At 40.7% G+C, this 19201-nt stretch overlaps 1 protein-coding gene across 1 annotated transcript in view; it reads right to left on the bottom strand.

Annotated features, from left to right (window-relative positions):
* Positions 1-19201, bottom strand: part of Lama2 (laminin subunit alpha 2) — a 570793-nt gene that overhangs the window by 130359 nt on the left and 421233 nt on the right. Inside the window, 2 exon segments of the mRNA XM_051164111.1 lie at positions 748-846; positions 5137-5279. Of these exon segments, the coding sequence (XP_051020068.1) occupies positions 748-846; positions 5137-5279 (242 nt within the window).

Genomic DNA, 19201 nt, shown 5'->3' with positions numbered 1-19201 from the left:
TTTTCTTAAATAGACTGGGGAGTCTCCAGGGATCTTCCAACTCCAAGGTTCTTTGTCATTTAAATCACTTATCTCCTGGTTGCAGGCCGGTTTCCATGTTCATACTTTTTTCTGTCCACAAGATGGCAGACTTTATGTTGTTTTCCTCAGACTCTCACGGTGAAAAGGAACCCACTTGCAGTTTTGACAATTTAGACCTACCAATTCAATTGCTGGGAAAAGTCTGCTAGAAACAGCATGGATTTTTTTTTTTACATCCTCACTCTAAATGGTGTCTTAAACGCTCCAGATTTTGACAGTAAAGATTTCATTTTCTGAGTAGGAGTATTGCTTGAGACTGTATTTCTGTAAAAATGCAGAAACTCCATGAGCATTAAAGACACAACAAGTATTTCCATTTGGTCTTCTTTTACATTACACAATCAAGCACAGAGGTTTTTGCAACTTAGAGTTGATTAAAAAAATTATTTTCCAATGGAGGCTACTTGATAACGTCCTCAAAATCCACAATCATCCTTAACCTTTCCCCTAACCAATGTGAGGTATGTCAACCTAGGTTATTGTCTATGTGTTCAGGGGAAACATTGGGAAATAGAAATTCCTTTGAAGAAGATTAGTCAACCATTATTCCTGGAATTCATAAAGAAAGTTGTGAATTAGAAGGGTTTCAGGACCTCTTTAATTGGAGGGAAACGAATCCCCTAAGATCCTTGTGCTTTCAGGATGCCCAGGACTTTTTGAACTCACCCTGGTCAGGAGCTCATTCATTTCCATCACAAGTGTGTTCAGGTTGCCCTCTGCCAACTGAATGAGCCTCTCCGGTGCCCGCTGGGGTGAGAGCAGGTGCTGGAAAAGATTTCAGACCATATACATCTTAGTAAATGCCTTGGCAGCCGTCCTAGGGTCGAACGGAGCACATTTTTTCCTGTATACACTGAATACTTGGCATTTCTATGCTCAGTAGAAAAGATACCACTACAAGTGGGCAGTGATTCACTGACAGCCAAGCCTAATCCGCGGGTAAACATTAAGAGTTTATTCAGAAATTACTAGGTACTGAAGTTTTTTGTTTAGTCTGTTTCCCCCTTAGCTTTTTATGTAAACTCTGTGAGGTAAACCATTATTCCATTTTCTGGATGGTGATGCCACAGAGTTCTTAACAAAAGATTATCAGCTGGTAATGAGCTGGGCTTAAAAGGTTCTTATTCTTCTTACGACTCCCATTCCAATCAGTGTAGCTACACTTGACATGCAAGAAGGAGAGAAGCCCTGCTCTGCTGGCCTTGCTCGCTAAGCTGGTCCTGTCGTCAAGATTGGTAGGAGCTGGCCTTATACACACAGCTGTGCCAGATGCCTCTACAATCTATAGGACACTATATTTAGACAGGGCCACAGGGATAGTGATGAAGAAAATGAAAATTAGGGCACTCTGCCAGTTTGTCAAACGATGGACAGCTCCATGTCCTTGTACGTATCACAAAATGGCCCGATCCCCCATCTCAGGACTAGGGGGAATAATCATTGTTCCTTATTAATCATAACTATAACAAGCCTTCAGCAACCACCTGTTTTGTTTTGTTTGTTTGTTTTTTGTAAGATTCACTAGAATTTACAATTAGAGCATTGCTTCCACTTTCCTTTTTGGTTATGGTTTTATTTTTGTTTTATTTTGAGACTGGGTTTCGCTGTGTAGCCTTGGCTGGCCTAGACTCTTTTTATAGACCAGGCTGGCCTTGAACTCACAGAGATCCACCTGCCTCTCATCCTAGAGCACTGGGAATTACAGACGTGCACCACCGAGCCACGTCTACTTCCTCTTCCTAATGGCTCAGTTGACTGCAAGCTCTGGCATCCAGAAATCTATTCCATTCATGGAGGTCAAGTACAAGTCTAAATAGTGTATGCCATTCTTTATGCTCTCTCACGGAGACGCTGCATGACTTCCCAGTACGGCTTAATGACAATGATGGTAGTGAGTTAATACACCCAGCTTTTGGCCATCATGTCTATTGCTTTGGCGGGCTTTGTCTAGAACTTCGGAACAATAACTCAATAAAATACAGTTACTCAAATGTTGAAAAATACCAAAATGGTACCCTAAGCTTTCAAATAACAGATAATTTATGGAAAAAAGAATAAAAACAAAGAATGAAGAAAAGACTGGGGTTTAACAACTATGTAGGTCATTTTCATGACCTCTAAGACATAAAGAGAGGGAGGTGACAGAAGTGACAGAAGCCTCAGCAATAATGATGCTCATGAGCGGACGTCATTATAGAGAGCCTCTAAGAACCCCATCATCCATCCACGGATTACATGTTATTTTTAAAGGTGTTTATGTCCAATTGAAATATTTGTTTTTCTAATTTATTTATTTATTTTTTTTAGCCTGCATTCTTTCTAGGCATGTGGAAAATACCTGCTCTGCCTCCCTTCCACACAGTTCTTTATGCTCTTGAACGTGATGCTATGAGGTAGATGGCTTTTGAGGTCGTTCTTTCTACTGCCCTGTCCTCTAGGGTTTCAGCCTTATCTCTCCCATGCAGGCCTGATTGCTAGTGTCTGTCAGACAGGTTCAGTGCATATCTGTGCCTTACGCAGGTGGCTCTCAGAGGCAAGAATCAATGGTAGAGTATGGCTTGAGGGCCAGGGAGGCCTCAATACTGGCTGACTAGATTTTCTCACGTGACTTATTTTTGTCTCTTTAAGGTTGGAAAAGGTGTTCCATCTCAAAGGCCCTAGTGTCCTAATACTGCCTCTATTCAAATCTCGCCTCCACGCTTACTAGCCGTGTAACTGTGCTTCAAATAAAACGTCACTATGCCTCAGTTTCCTGACTTAAAAATACTAACACAGTACTTTCGTTTTAATCGTTTCAGACAATTGTAACAAAAATCGCCTAGGTGACTTGAACTAAATGTACAGTTCTCAAGGCTGAACCGCCTAAGGTGCCAACTAATTTGGTTGCTGGTGAAGACCTGCGCGTCATCATCATCTCCATTCTTCTGAAATGGTTGGCGAAGAGGAAACTCCCCTTCGCATTCTTATGAGGTTGATGTGGAATCCTAAATGCTTCACCCTCATTCCCCAATTCAGCAACGACCACCTCGCAAAGATTCCATTTCAAAACACCATCATGATGGGACCGAGGGCCTCGCAGCTAGTCTATAAGGTAATGATATTAGCACGTGTGCTCTTGAGAAGTGACAAGGTGATGGGAGGGCCTGCCCTAATGCTTCGGACTGTACTCTTTGAAATATACCCAGGGAGCACACTATGCCTTTCGGCTATATGGGGCCATGGCAAGAAGTTACACATATATGAGGAGTGAGCCGCTACCACACATGGAGTCTACACTCAGCTTCAGCTTCCAACCAGAGCTGTTAAGCATGCATTTCTACTGTTTATAAGATAGCCAGTTATGGCATTTTGTTAAAGCAATTGAGTGGACTAAGACACAGTTTCAATAGAGAAGCTTAGGGGGACATAACTGTTGATCAAAATTCCTTTTCTTTCTTTCTTTCTTTCTTTCTTTCTTTCTTTCTTTCTTACTTTCTTTCTTTCTTTCTTTCTTTTTTCTTCTTGGGTTTTGTTGTTGCCATGTATTATAATACATATACAGTTTTACATATATAGCGTCTCAACAAATGTTAGTTATTTTTAAAGCCATCATTAAGGCAATGGTGAGGATGAAAAATATTAAAGAATATATTCCCTAGAAAAGTGTTGGTACCAGCTAAAGAAATGAAGCAAAGATGCTCTCCTCCTGTTGTCACCAGCACCCCTCTTCCTAATAAAACTGCCCCTGCCATTCAGGTCCCAACAAAACTGGGCTCTCATTATTGGTGGATTCCCTAGTTACCCAAATCTTACCAGTTTTTCCTTTTTTTTTTTTTTTTTTTTTTTTTTTGTGCTGCAAATTGTTAGAAAGTACATGGTAAGTATATATTTTTGCTAATGGCTTAATTAATTATTGACTATTTTAAATTTTTATTTATTTGTTTATTTTTAGTGTTTCTTTTTTTTTTTAAAGTAGGTTTCCCCCCCCCCCCCTAGACAGGGTCTCTTTGTGTCATAGAGATCTGCCTGCTTCTGCCTCCCAACTGCTGGGATTAAAGACGTGCACCACTACCCATCCACCCCTCTCCTGGTATTTAACTATTTTTTTCTTCAACAGCAGAGAATCTGTGTAAGCTTCTTGAAGATGGAAAAATCAGAGGAATTAAGACACCCACAAGCAACTGTGTGAAACTGGGGACCCCAAGACTTCTCAGGTACTTGATAATTGAATGACAACAGGTGAGTAGCTGCTTTTCACCCATTGTAAACCACATTCATTTTCTAGTTGTTGCTTCCTAGCCTTTTTATAGGTGGAAAGCTTCAGTTTTAGAATAGTTTAGAATGCCTTGAATTGGCATCTTCAGAATGACTTTCAAGTTCACAACATTTTAATCTTGTTGTTGTTGTTTTTTTTTTTTTTTGGTTCGTTTGTTTGTTTTCATTTTTTTCTCAGTAATAATAAAGAGTGGTGAAAGCTTTCCTGGATCTCAGGGTAGGCAACTAGGTGATAGATGTGAGCACTTGATCTTAGGGCCTGCATTTGTATGGGTCAAAGGTCAAGTGCATAAGTCCTTTGTCCTTGTCACTTCAGGAATGTAGAACCGAGTAACCTACCTGTCACCGGTAGTGGTAGGAACCAGACGGGATGTAGTCAATAGCATATTCTCCTTGCAAAAAGCAATTCACTCTCAGCCAAAATCATATTACTTTAGATTAATGCTTTTAATTTGAATTTTATTGGTTTTGCAGGCTTTTGTAAAGATTAATTTGTTTTGATTTTTATGGAGCTATAAGTATAAGGAGTACATACTTGATTTTATGCTTGCACATATTTAAGTCACATAATAAAACTGATTTAGGCCAAATGGAGGGGGGGTATGAGAGATTTGTCCTTAATAGCGCTCCGCGTTGTGCAGTTCTCCAGTTCGAGACATCAGTTCAGATGTCGCTCTCCTGCATTGGCTTTCCTGGCTTATGGCAGTGAAGGAAACATGTACAAATGACAGCCAAGATCACTTGGGAAGCCTTTGTTTTAGCTCAGCCCCTGGACCTGCTGCTGTAAGTCTACCCACCTACCTTGAGTTCCTGAGTTGTGTTCTCAAGACCGTACAGGATTTTATATGGAGCAGGCAGTGGGCCGGTGAGGTTGATGGTCATGACCAACTGCTCCAGACGAGCCAGGTCACCAAGAAGAAGGCCTGTGCATTCATCTCCGCAGACTGTGAAAAGAGAATGACAAAGAATATTGGCTCACACTGAACACCTCAGCCAGATGTTCAAAGATTTCAGCCATGTAACAGTTTATGGTCCAAGCACAGCTCTATGAAAGATGACGGGATGCGTCTCAGATGATTGATTGTTATCACAGTGCCACAGCTGAAGAAAGACAAGAACTACAGAAGAGGAAGTCATGTCTGTCACCCAGGACCTGAAAGACAGAGGATGACCTAAGTAGAGAGACCAAGTGAGAAGAGCAAACTTGAGTTTGCGTGGGGAGAGGGGGAGGCATACTGCAGAACTAGCGAAGGAAAGGCAAGACACAAAAGAAAATCTGTGAGGACACTGCGTTAGAGAGCTCACTGTATCCAAGCGTGCTCCGCCTGCATAGCATCTGTAGCAATTTCTTCTGCAAAGGCTTCATGGACTATGAAAAAGACATATCAGTACTATCTTGAAATAGAGTAAAAAGATTTTGTATGTGTTTGCATGTGTGTGCATGTATGTAGAGGTGCAGGTACTCTGTGGGCTTATGGAGGCCAGAGATCAATGTTAGATGTTTTAATTACTATCACTGGACCAGAGGTCACCATTTTGCCTAAGGCTGGCTGGTAGCAAGCGCCAGAGATGTGTAAACCTACCTGAATTTGGACTTACAGGAGCATGCTGTCAACACTCAGAGTCTGACTTGGGTGCTGGGGAAGTGAACTTAGGTCCTCATGATCATGTGGCAAGCACCTCACTGACTGAGTCCTCTCTTTCCCCCTGACATCCCTGAATGAACCTTTCTTTCTGTGATGGCCTTCCCTTGTTGTGACGTTTACCATGTGAGCGAGCATCTCCTTCCTTCCCAAGCAGTTTCTCTCTCACAATGAGAGGCAGCTCCACACATTTCTATCCCAATATTTGACTTCATCCAGTCTTGTAAACAACTTCTTCTTCTTCTTCTTCTTCTTCTTCTTCTTCTTCTTCTTCTTCTTCTTCTTCTTCTTCTTCTTCTTCTTCTTCTTCCCCCCCCCTCCTCCTCCTCTTCCTCCTCCTCCTCCACCTTCTTCTGGGTTTTTCAAGACAGGGTTTCTCTTGTGTAGCCTTGGCTGTCCTGGACTTCTTTGTAGACCAGTCTGGCCTTGAACTTACTGAGATCTACCTGCCTCTGCCTTTCTGAGTGCTAGGATTACAGGAGTGTGCCAAAGCACCCAGAAATAAACAGTTTCTAAAGGTAAAGTAATGTCTCATCTTTGCACCAACTTTGTTACTATCATTCATATCTTTAATGATCAGAAAGATGGACAATTCATAGAGGTGAGCAGCATGGTGGTAGACTGGTAGAAATGGACTTTTGTTAGTTTGTTATCAAATTCAACTTACAAGTAGCATCAGAGTTCTAAAGAGAACATATGTTCATTCTTTGGAAAATGTAAAAGTTACATACTTAGTTTTGTATTTTTTGAGACAAGGTCTCAAATAGCCCAGGCTAGACTTCAATTTGCTATTTAACTATGAATGACTTTAAAATTCTGATATTCTGGCTTCTACTTTGTGAATGTTGGAATTACAGATGTGAGCTGCTATGTTAGTTTATTCAGTACTGGAACCCAGGGCTCTGAGAGTGCTGTGTACCTACTGCAGGAACTAAGCTGCACCTCTAGCCACACACCTTGCACATTTTAGTTTGACATGTAAGACATGTATCTCTACACCAAGAAGAACAGAAGGCCATAATTATGCCACATACATAAACCCATGTATACAGATACAAAGTCTGTCTTCTAGTCTGCTGATGAATCAAACCTTTAGCCATGTTAGAAGATACACACACACACACACACACACACACACATACACACACATATATGTGTATGTACAAACACACACACACACACACACACACACACCCACACACACACACACACACACATATATATATGTGCACACAGACAGACATATGGAAAACTGAGTCCTGGAGCACCATTGGCTCATGCCCAAGACTGGCAGCAATTCAATTAGTTCTCTAAACGGCACTCCCCTGAGCACTTAATGGAGAGAAAACCATTAACAGAAGCTTGTAAACAAAGGGAAGTAGTACAGAGAGTGATTTTTTTTTTTTTTTGATAGGACATCAGTTAGAGGTGAGCTACCATATCCCTTCACAAGGATTTAACAGCCCCAGCAGGGCTTTTAATAAACCAGCTCCTTGCAGGTGGCAAGTGTAAGTGTGGCATGTCATCTGAGTTACTATGCAAGTTCCTGACATTTTACAAGTGAGTGAACAAGAGGCTCGGGAGGCAGCGGCCGGACCATGACTCAGACTGTTTCAGCTAGAATGAAAGAGCATTTTTGCATCATGGAAACAAAGGAAGAGGAAGAAAGAACAGGGGCTTCTTCACACCTGTGGGCAATGTGAGCTCCTGTAGACCTGTCAGTATTCAGCTATTATACAGTACACATCACAAGACGTGTTGAAGTGTTGGCCCGCCTAAAGATGTGAAGTTCCCGAGCATGGTTCTCCAATTCCACTGGGTTTGTGAACCACTGGGAGGGCACTGAGAACTTCAGAGGACTAGACAACCTTTTGAGTTTTCGATTCTGGAGCTAATGGCATTGCATGCCTTCTGGTTCTCATACTGAGAATGAACTTCCCTGACAAGCTCCCAAGCAACACTGATACTCCTGGCTTGGGCATGACACTGTGGGTAACAGGTAAACCAGGAGTCTTGGCCTCACCTGGGAGCTAAATAGATATCCAGAGCCTTGGCAATGTCTACCCAGGATCCTACAAGTAATAGGCTGCATTTGAGAAAGATTCCACGATGAAAGTGTCCATGGATGTTCTACACGAAAGTCTGGGCACTCATCTGGAGACTAGTGGTTCTCAATTGGGATGCCCAGCACAATCGTAGGGATTCACAGTGTGCTCTGGTCCAGGCCTTCCCCTCTCCACCTCCTGAGACTTGGGTTTAATGTGTTCCATGAAAAAATTTAGCCACCAGTATTCCTAAAAGATTCCAGTGGACTCTTCTAGCTAGGGTTTTGAAAGAGTATGCCATATGATAAATAGTGTTGATGCACAAATACTAAAGGCAGCAATCATTTAGCTTGCTATCTCCTCGGTCTGGGACGTTTCATCTTCACCCATCTGGTTCCTTTGTGCTCAGCTCAAATGTGTGACTTTCTGAGAAGGGAGACCTGATGGCTAAAAGTACTGTTAATGAAATATTAAGTCATAAGCCACTCCTGTCTTCTTCATGTTTTACCAATTCAACCCTGTGCTAATATGTTTTCTTGTGTGCTATTATGTTTTCTTGTGTGTGTATACTTACTAATTGCATCTCTTTGGCTTCAAAGCAGACTCTACACATCTTTGTCACAGTGTCTAGGACACGTTACACAGTAAAACTTCAATGAATGTTTGTGCATTATTATCTTTGTCAAAGAACAGTTAGCAAATATCTTGAAAAAAGGATAGCAGGGGTCAATATTTGAAGAAGGCACATGGCATGATCACACACATTCACAAAAACGAAGAGAAAAGCAGGGAGGTGGGAGTTTGGAATCAGAGAGAGGACGGTGTTGGTTACACAGGAAATGTCTGAATGTGAGAATGCCATGCCTGATAGCAAACAAAGAGCTCCAGAGATGTGTAAGGAATACAAAACAGGATAGGAGCAATAGTTGGAGGAAACTACGGCAGTCTGGTGACTAAAGAGGCAGAGGCTGTCTGAAGTCAAGGAAGATGGTTGTTCTTATTACCCCCCTGGGAACACGCCCAGAGAATTTTATATCCAACTACAGATATACTTGCTCATCTGTGTTTACTGCTTCCCAACTCACAATAGCTAAGAGATAGAATCAGCTTAGGTGTCAATCAACGGATGAATGAATAATGAAAATGTGGTATCTGTGAACACAACAGAACTATATTCAGCTACAAAAAAATATGAAATTATGAAAGTTGAGAAGGTGATTGGGTGGAAGTAGAAAGACATTATAATGAATGAGGAAACCTAGGCATGGAAAAACAAACACGGTGTTTTCTCCTTCATCTGTGGATCCAAGCTTCAATTCTCTAACTTCTGCTTCTTGTACAAGCCAGAAATCTTGAGGGAGATGAGAAAGTATAGGCTAGGTAGTATGAAAGTCGTGAGGGGAATATTGGGAACAGAAAGGTTTAAACAGGGTAAGGGTGACATGGGCTGTGGGGGAGGGGAGGGTTAACCAAAACGAAGCATGAAAAAGCCAATGGAAATTTACTATCTTATAACCAAACCAAAAAACAAAAACTTATTTGAAAACTAGTATTAGAAGGGAAACGCCTTCCAACTGGGGGAAAAAAAAATCTGTCTGGAAGCTACACACAGAATTGTAGCATCAGGTGTGGGATGTCTCCTCATGAGTGATTGGTTAATGGAGACTTTAGTCTATAGAGAACTTACAGAGTTCTCCAAAGCAATGTAGGGTCCTGTCATTCTTCTTGGACACCTTCCAGAACCAGACGCTAAGAGTCTATTGCTGGAGACAAGACACATAGTAGCTGCATGAGAAAACTTGGAACTGAATTGACCACTCTCTTCCCTCCCTGCTGATTGAGCTTTCATAGTGCATCAAAGTTCTATGGAGACAGTGAGTGGGGAGAAGACCTTTGCAGTGTTACATAGCTTTGAATGCCCACTCCACAGGAGAGAATCCATATCTGTTACTATAAACGTACTTAAAACCCTATGGTAAAAGAAGTCTTATTCCTTCTCAAGTCTTTGATGGAGTTGAAGACCAGGTAGGTTAGTTTTACACTAAAGATTAGTTGTTTAGGGGTTAAGATGCTTTTAGGTCTAGATAGATGTTTGAAGTTGATAATGACAAGATGTGATGGAGATTGATCTACATTCAGAATTTTAGATGTACCAAGATAGGAAAGATGTTTTCTTCAAGGCTGTCAAATACAAATAGCCAAAACACTAAGAATGTAACATTTATATAATTCCTGATTGGTTCTTCTTGCTATAGGTAGTTTATTGTATATATGTGTAATAATATAAATGTGTATGTAAAAAATTTTAAAAATAAAAGAAAATGAAAAAAAAAAAAAGAAAGAAAGAAAAAGAAAAGCCATAGGCCCTAAGGGAGAACCAAAACTGTGTTGTTTAACTAAACTAACAGCTTTGAACCACCTTATAAACGTATTTATGCCCATAGACCATTGCCAATCTCAGCTGTAATCAAAAGCCTATGTTTCCAGTGATTGGCTGTTAAAGATGCTGCGAGGTAGCAATTAAGAGTTCAGGTCTAAATAAGACAACTTACTGCACCCCTCCTCTGGTCAGAGGACATGAATGCATAAAGAGTGCAAGAGCCTGCAGACAGGGAGAGGGGCTGCACAAACCCATCTTTGGGGCCAACACAGCCATTACAATCACAGACTTTCAAAGCATGTGGATGTCTGTACTGGATTTTCAAGAGATTTGGCCCCTCAACAATCACATGGCCGAACAGGGACTCAGGGGGCTCTGTCTCACATGGCTGAGCTAGTTCCTCCTGATAAGCTCAGGGAAGGGAGGAGGTCTGCTTTCAGGGGAGCACCTCCTGGTGATCCCAGCAGGCTTGATATTCTCAAGCCAAAGATCACAAACAGAAAAACCAACCCAAAAATCTTAAACCCAAAAAGGGACTGTAAGAAAAGAGGGAGTTTAAAAGGTGGGAGGGAGTTAAGAGGGGGCTTGGGAGAGAGTGATCAAACCGTATTATATAGAATATAAATGCATGAAAGTGTCAAACAACTTGGTTAGTAAGAGTTCATTTTTTTTTTTTTTTTTTTTTCTTTTAACTAAACTTCTTCTGGTCCCAATGAGTACATGGAAGTATTGTTATTTACTGGTGACCAGAAGAAGGTTACTGTATTGGAGGAAGTACTGGGGCAAAAAGCAGGCAAGAGGGACTGGAAGAGAACACTTAGTGCATGGACTCAGATGTTCACTTCCCGGTGGACTGAACAGAAGAGTAACAACTTCTTTGTCTTTACTACCATAAAGAGACGAGTCTTTCTCTCAGTTTTGGATTGGCTTTGCAGTATATTCTGATCCACGGAATGTGACAAGAGACTAGGCCTCTTTTTAGGCCTAGGTCTCAGCCTCAAGAATTCAAAGATTTTCCGTTCACATTTTTGAACTCTGTTGCCTAGGGTACAATCCCAGGTTAGCCTCATTAAGAGACAGGCAGCATGCGAGAGGGAGGGGCTGGCCCTCACTGCCACCAGCTGGGACCCCAGCATGTAATTAGGAGAAAAACAATCTTTGCCCACTGTTTGGAGTTATGGTTTGGAATTTGGATTTACACTAGGGACTTTTAAGTCTCAATAAGTTAAAAAGCACTTCTCCCCTACCCCACATTGGTCTTGGATTCTATTCCTAGGACATACTTTCTCCCACATGCACCCCCACATGCACTGATGCATGTACACACACACACACACACACACACACACACACACACACACACACACCTATGAAAAAACACGATAATCCCTTTCCTGTTGAGCTGAGTTTCATTCCATTACGGTGAAGTTGAATTAAAAAAAAAATTTATTTATTGTGTATACAGTATTCTGCCTGCATGCACACTTGCACACCAGAAGAGGGTACTAGATCTTGCTGTAGATGGTTGTGGGCCACCATGTGGTTGCTAGGAATTGAACTCAGGACCTTTGGAAGAACAGACTAGTGCTCTTAACCTCTGAGCCATCTCTCCAGCCCTGAACTTTTGAAAGATGTTTTTAGAATGTAAGAAGTAAACGATTTTTTTTTTAATGTCTCAGAAGGCATTTAATGTCTGTCTGTCTTATTGTGCTTTTTAGGGTTATTTATTCACCAGGAATCCTTCGGTTGTCCTTTCTCTAATTTATTTGCTTCAGTATAACCTCTCTATTTCCAAGAATAAACTGGACTAGAATAAAGTGTTTATTATAACATTGCTGAAGGATCCTTACTGGATGGTTCCTGAAAATTTCCTTCGGTTGTCCTTTCTATAATTTATTTACTTTGGTATAACTTACCTATTTCCAAGAATAAACTGGACTAGATTGTTTATTGTAACATTGCCAAAGGATCCTTATTGGATGGTTCCTGAAGTTTTCAGGAGAATGATCAGCAGGTGTTTTGTTTTGTTTTTGTTTATTTCATACAGGAAGAACCAGAGGGCCAGAATGCAGAAGTAGGTCTGATATTCTGGTATGTACCACAGAACACATTGCTGGGCCAAGAGGCACAATGAAGACTGAGCTTCCTCTGTGTATTCTGCCCCCACCCAACTGTTTTGGTTCCTCTTCAGTTATTGAAATGAAATGGACTTAGTTGCCTCTCCGAGAACTTATCCACGCCGTTTGATGCGTCTGAGTCCAAGAGTCTACTATTATGTCCTATGTTATGGTCTCTGTATTTGCTTCTGAGGGATCAAAGTGAAGCAGATTTCCAGAAGTGAAAGGTAAGTTTTATAGTATGCTGCAGGCATCACACTTACATTCGTCTGAATGGCTCAGAAAGACTTATGAATACAACATCCATGGGGGATTTCTTTCAAAGTTTCTCCCCGACTCACCCACCGTGTCTTAAGGTACACACGTTGGTGGGCGGGTGCACCGTTTTCATAATGGTTTGTCATTTTCTTCTGACACAAAATATTTTACTTATGCCACAAGCTATTTTTATTTGACCTTAAGTGTATGAAGCGTATGGCAACAGGCACTGGAGATGGCATGCAAATGAAAAACAAATTTAATTCACTACGATGGGAAGATCTGAGGAGCAGAGAGCGACGTGGTGTGTTCACATTCTATAAACAAAGGCTCTCTGACAAGACTGCTGCGTAAATTAATACCTATCTCATAATCATGACACCCGTGAATCTTCTCTAAAGCCTCCTCCTAATTCAATAATACAGATAAGCTTATAAAGCAAGAGCTTGCCGAAAATGCATGAGAGTAAAAGCAAATATTTCAAGACTATGATTAGATTTTACATGACTAAATGTTTCCGAGTCTTTGCCTATAAAAGTGTCAGGATAAATTTGTGTCTAATATTAACAAATGCAGCACTAAATTCAGATCGTTATAGCTGGGCACAAGTAAGGGGCAAATCGTGCAGCTGATATTACACATCATTCTGTTAGCAATTAGTTCAAAATATTGCATTTCTACCAGAATCCCCCATGCATAGTAATTACTGGCTTACTGTCACAAAAAATCCACAAAGTGCATTTAAACCAAAGAAACTGAAGCTGAAATGAGTTCACTGAGCGCTTGGAAAAGGCCAAACCCTTTAGCCAATTTTAGGTAGAGATACATAAATTGCCTGCTCCAATCAACTGGGAATAAATGAATACAAATTCACATTTTTAACAAAAGATAAAATGTCATAATATGTATATTTTAAATTAATTAGAAAACCTGAAAGACATTGATATATTTCTGGGTCTAGATTTTTGTTTTGTTTTGGGTTTTATTGTTGTGTGTTTGTCTATATTTTCCTTGGAACCAAGAATAGGAACCTTCAAGCAGGGCATAGTTCACATTGCAACCCATGTGTTCTAGAGGAAAAGGCACATGAATCAGGAGTTCAAAGCCAGGCAGGGATCCATGGGGAATGCTAAGCCAAGCTGAAGTAACTCTGAGATCTTAGCTTTAAAAAGCAAGATAACACAAAAGGATACATTGCATTATCAGGTTTAGGGCTTATTAAAAACAGATTTGGTAAGACTTCATCATTTATAAGTGAGTACTTGATATAAGAATTTTGGTTTCATATTTATTCTAAAGGATCATTTATCTATTATTTCTTTCATTAGAGGAAAAAGTATTTCAGCAAGTGTTAGAATAGTACCAGAGAGCTTATTAAGAGAAAGCAGGAACCTCTTAGCCTCCACTTGTAGGCTGAGACAAGGCATTGTCTTCTTACTTAGAGTTAATCCAGTTGGGCAGGTTGATGATCTAGCTAAGGCACAACCCTTAGGAAGGCAGGTTCACCTTAAACCATGCTAAAGAGGTAGAAAATTATCCTTTTAAGGAGCTAATGTACTTTTACTTCCCAGAATCCCTGCCACATTGAACAGTCCCTTTGAGCCACCTTAAGACTGGGCTGGGTCAATGTGCCTTTCTGAATCCTAACTTAGACTGCTGTAACTCTTCCCTTTCCTTCTCTTCTGTCATTTTTACTCCTGATGCCCATCAGAGCCTCACTCTGCTTTTGCTGGTACTGTAGGCTTCTTTACTCTTCCTGCAAAGCCCACCTCCCTGCTGTGTGGCTGCCTATTCAGCTTGTGGCTAGCATCCATGCTGTCTTAAAGCAAACAGCATTGCCTTTTCTTCTTTCTCTTCTGTATTCTCTTCCTCTGGGAAGCTGCTGAAATTCACAGCTTGTCCAACCCTACAATTTTCTTCTCTTCCGTTTCTTTTTGTCCTTTTCTTCCTCCTCCTCCTTCTTTTTAAAAAATAAAACTATCCCAGGGCTTCTGTTTAAGTTTTTTTTTTTTAAATCCTTCTAATTAATGAGACTAAGAATTCCAAGAGAGACCCTGACTTCTCTGGTTTCATCAAGGAACAAAGATAATCTCCCAAATTTCCAGTAAGGTAAATTTTTAGGCAGAGAGAAATGTGTACCTACAGAAGTTGTAAGATACAAATTTATATATCATTTAAACGAAATCAAATTATGTAAGATAGGGAAAATAAGACTAGGAGGGAGCTCAAGCAGTGCAGTGCTTGGCACACAAGCATGTGGACCCAAGTGTGATCCTCAGAATACACTTAAATATCCAGATATGATGGTACAAACTGTAACACTATCATTATCGCTGAGGAGCCAGAGACAAGTGGATTCCTGGGTTCAGTAGCCAAGCCATCCAGAGTAGACAGTGAGTCCTGGGCTAGTGAGAGACCTTGCCTTGAAAACAAGGTGGACAGAACTTGAGGAGGAGTGGCACGTGAAGTCGTTCTCTGTCTTTCACATATATGTACACATAATTGCACACATACAGAATATACACAAACATGGACCTGTGCTCATGGGGCACACACAAAGTAAAATTAAATGGAAATATAAAACAGAAAAGACAAGCCTATTGCAATTCAGGGATGACGCAGCTTTTCACAAAACAAACCGGAGTTGTAAGAGTATATAAACACCATAGGATCACAGCTCTCATCTACATTGACAGTCACACCATAGAGCGCATGTACTTTGCCATCACTCTTTTGTATGCTACCCATGAAGTTTGGTGAGGATCAAAATGGTCATGGCCAGTGGTTAGGAAGGTAGAAAGAAAGAGTGCGGGAACTTAAAGAGGAATGTAGGGAGAGCCTTAGAACAATTTTCAATGCCTTAAAGTATCTAAAGTTAGAGATAATTATGAAAAATGTGATTCAGCCTAAGCCAAGGAAGTATTCCAACAGAAACTGATGAGATGTTCAAAAAAAAATGTTGCTTTAAAAATAACATGTGTTAAAGGAGAAATCAGGCTCCGTCTAGGCTTCCTTTCTATTGCTGTACTAAACTCAACGGTCAACAGCAACCTGGGGCAGCAGGGGTGGGGGTGGGGGGAATGGGTAAAGCCCATCTTACAGCTTTCACTCCATCACAGTCATGATAGAAAGTCAGAAGAGGACCTCGAGGCAGGAGCCTGGAGGCGAAAATCGAAGCCGAAACCATTGGAGAGCACTCTTTACTGACTGGCTCTTCATAGCTTTCTCAGTTTGTTTTCTTATACACCACAGACCCACCTGCCCAGCCCAGGAATGGCACCACCTTAGTGGGCTGGGCCCTCCCATACCAGTCTTTACTAATAAAAAAACAGAACCAAACCAAACCAACAACAACCAACAAATTTCCCCGGCTCTTTCCTATTGGCCAATCTGATAGAGACATTTTCTTATTTGAGAATCCCTCTTCCCAGATGACCCAAGCTTGTGTCAAGGTGACAAGAAAAGCTAACTAGCCCAGGCCATCTTCATAAAGACACATCCAGGGTGTAGAATTTCCATCCTAGAGACTATGAAATAATGTATAGAGAAACAATCTCATTCTAACCAGTACATGATTGTACTCTTCTCGGGAGGAGGAGCCTATCCAGAGCGAAGAATGGGAGTGGAGCATAGTTAACCATTAAATAAAAGTGAGATTAGATAAAGGTGATAAGCACCAGCAATCTCCAAGAGTAGACTCTCCAGTGCCTTGAATTGCTGACGGCACAGGGTTCCTGATGTGGCACGAAGAGAGCTTAGATGTATCCAGAATCTGCCTCCCCAGTGCTGTCTCACACAATAGCACCATAGAGTGATGCAAGGTAAGGCTGTTAACGAGAAAAATAGGCAAGTTCTACTAATAAAAGAGAGGTTAGTAGAGGAGGCTCAGAAGCTGCCTTAGCAGATTTCTCTGCACTTGGATTTGAATGTGACAACATGGCTTAAAGTTCTAGAAAGCAATGGTGAGCATCCTGGCCTTTGCAAAGGAGCCTACTTGAGAACTAAGTGGGGCTAGAGACAGCATGAGGACGCAGGCTGATCATATTTAATGTCAGAGATTAATAAGTCCCTTCTGGGACTAGTTTCAAGTCATCTTTTGGAGCAGTAAGTATTGTGTGCTCGTACAATGACCACAGCATTCAGCTTCTTGTTCCTGCTGCTGTGTGTAGGAAAGAGTAAGTGCCATTATTAATGGTCTTTGATTACAATAGATCAACAGTAGTCTCATGGTGACAAAGGGCTGTGTACTATGGTGGGAAGATGCTGGCTGGCAATTAGGGATAAGAACAAGAGTCTTGGGCCAGGGATTTGACCTAGTGATTAAGGATGGCTATCGACAAACCAGGTGATCTGATTTCAATGCTTACAACTTACACAATGCAAAGAGAGAATAAACTCCCGCAAGTTGCTTTCTGACCTCCACATGAATTCCATAGCATGTACAGCTCCCTCACCAATAAAGAAACTAATATGGAACAAGATATAGAAAGGAGAAGGACCTTCATTGTTTCTCTGCAGAATTGCAGAGTCAGGGGCACTTCACGATTACTACTGCAATACTGCCCAGAGAAGCCTCATCTTAAGTGCTATATTTTAAATAAATTGTGATATAAATGACAATGCAAATATACCACAAATGCCTCTTATGCAGTGACTAGAACAGGAAGCATGAATTTGGTATTTATAAGATACAAGATAGTATTTTGGTTACTTTGTATGGAGTAACATTTTGCCAGCTACTAATTTTAATTGCAGTTTCCCAGAAGTGTTCTATATTTTACTCTGCCACTCATGGTCTATTTTAAACATTGTATGAGTGGTTCTGTTAACTATATATTTTAAGAAAATAGGACATGAACAAATCAAGTTTTGAGTCTCACATATACAACTTTTGGCATTGAATACATAATGGCTTTGTCATTCATTCTCACATCTCAAGGTAGGTGTGTATTCTCATTTTATAAAATGATGTATCAATTATGAGTAAGGGTTTAGAGAGGAGGATGGATTTGTGTAACTCAACTTACTAAACAGAAATCCTGTCCTGAGAATTACAATAAAATATTCAGAGTGCGCAAGTACACCTGAGGGATAAACATTGTTTAGCGGTCCTAAGTAATTCCCTTTGTTTTAAACTGCAAAAACTGAGCTGGGGTGTAGTTCAGCAGGAGACTGCCTGGACATCATGCAAAAAACTTTTTGAGTCTGATGCCTAGAAATAAAAAAAAGGTAAGAAATTAGGCCAACCAAATGCATCTTTATCTACTGCAATGAGGCACAGACTCTGTGGGCAAATTCTGATGAAGAAGTGCTGATCTTAATGAAATATATGATCTTTAAAGCATAAAGACAGCCACCAACAGAAAAATATCTGACTTTGGATTGACAGGATGGCTCAGCAGGTAAAGGGACTTTGCTCCCAAACCTGGCAACGTGACTTTGGTCAGCTGGATCCACAAGATGGAAAGAGAGAAAGCAATTCCTGAAAGTTGCTCTCTGATCTCTGTATGTGTGCCATGGCTTCTATGTATCACGCATGTATACTGGGACACACACTCATATGCATGCACACATACACATACACACACATGCATGCACGAAATAAATAAATTGAAAAATTTAAAGACAGTAAAACATTAAAAAAAACAAATAGTATAAAGCCTATCTAACAGGTTGGAATAGTGGGCTTCATATTTCGCTACTAAACCTTACTTGTCTTCTACACTGTGATCTGTGTGCCTCATCTGAATCTTTTGGATGATGATCACCAGGGAGCTGAGGTAAGGCCAGAACCAGCTCTCAGTTACACGTACAGATAGGCCGCAAGAACGAACAGGAACATATGGAGGATGAACACTGTGCCCGGGAAATGGGACACTCTCAGGCGAGGTGAGCCTCTAAGCATTGCTATGAGGATGAACGTGTTTGTGGGGACAGGGATGCTTTGCAGGGGTGTCTGACATCTGAACGTGAAGTCTGAAGGTGCTAGGGACTGAGTGACGCCTTGGAGTTAATCACTGTAATGGGGTTAAGTTTAGCTTACTGAGAGACTCTGGGGTCTCCATATATCCTAATGAAAATAATATTGTATAAATTTATTATTCTTACTGAAATATATATATATATATATATATATATATATATATATATTTTTTTTTTTTTTTTCCCTGATCTTCTTGTCTCTTGCTTCCATTGCCCACGTGTTGGGTTACAAGCATCCAGCACACAAGGCTGAGGAAAGTCCTTTTTAAATACATTAAAGTCCTAGCTTGGCTTATTGGCCAATGATGCCTATAAGTAACTAATAGAAGTTTAGGCAGCGACGGGCATCTTATGCTTTCTTCATTTGTTCTGCAATGTCTAAATTCTATAACCTAACTTTATATCTTTGGCTAAACAAATAATAAGCCTATGAATTCTTTC

This window comes from Acomys russatus, chromosome 21, assembly GCF_903995435.1.
Source record: "Acomys russatus chromosome 21, mAcoRus1.1, whole genome shotgun sequence".
Classification (NCBI taxonomy): domain Eukaryota; kingdom Metazoa; phylum Chordata; class Mammalia; order Rodentia; family Muridae; genus Acomys; species Acomys russatus.
The sequence above is the reverse complement of the archived record's forward strand: the minus strand, read 5'-3'. Positions and strand labels throughout refer to the sequence as shown.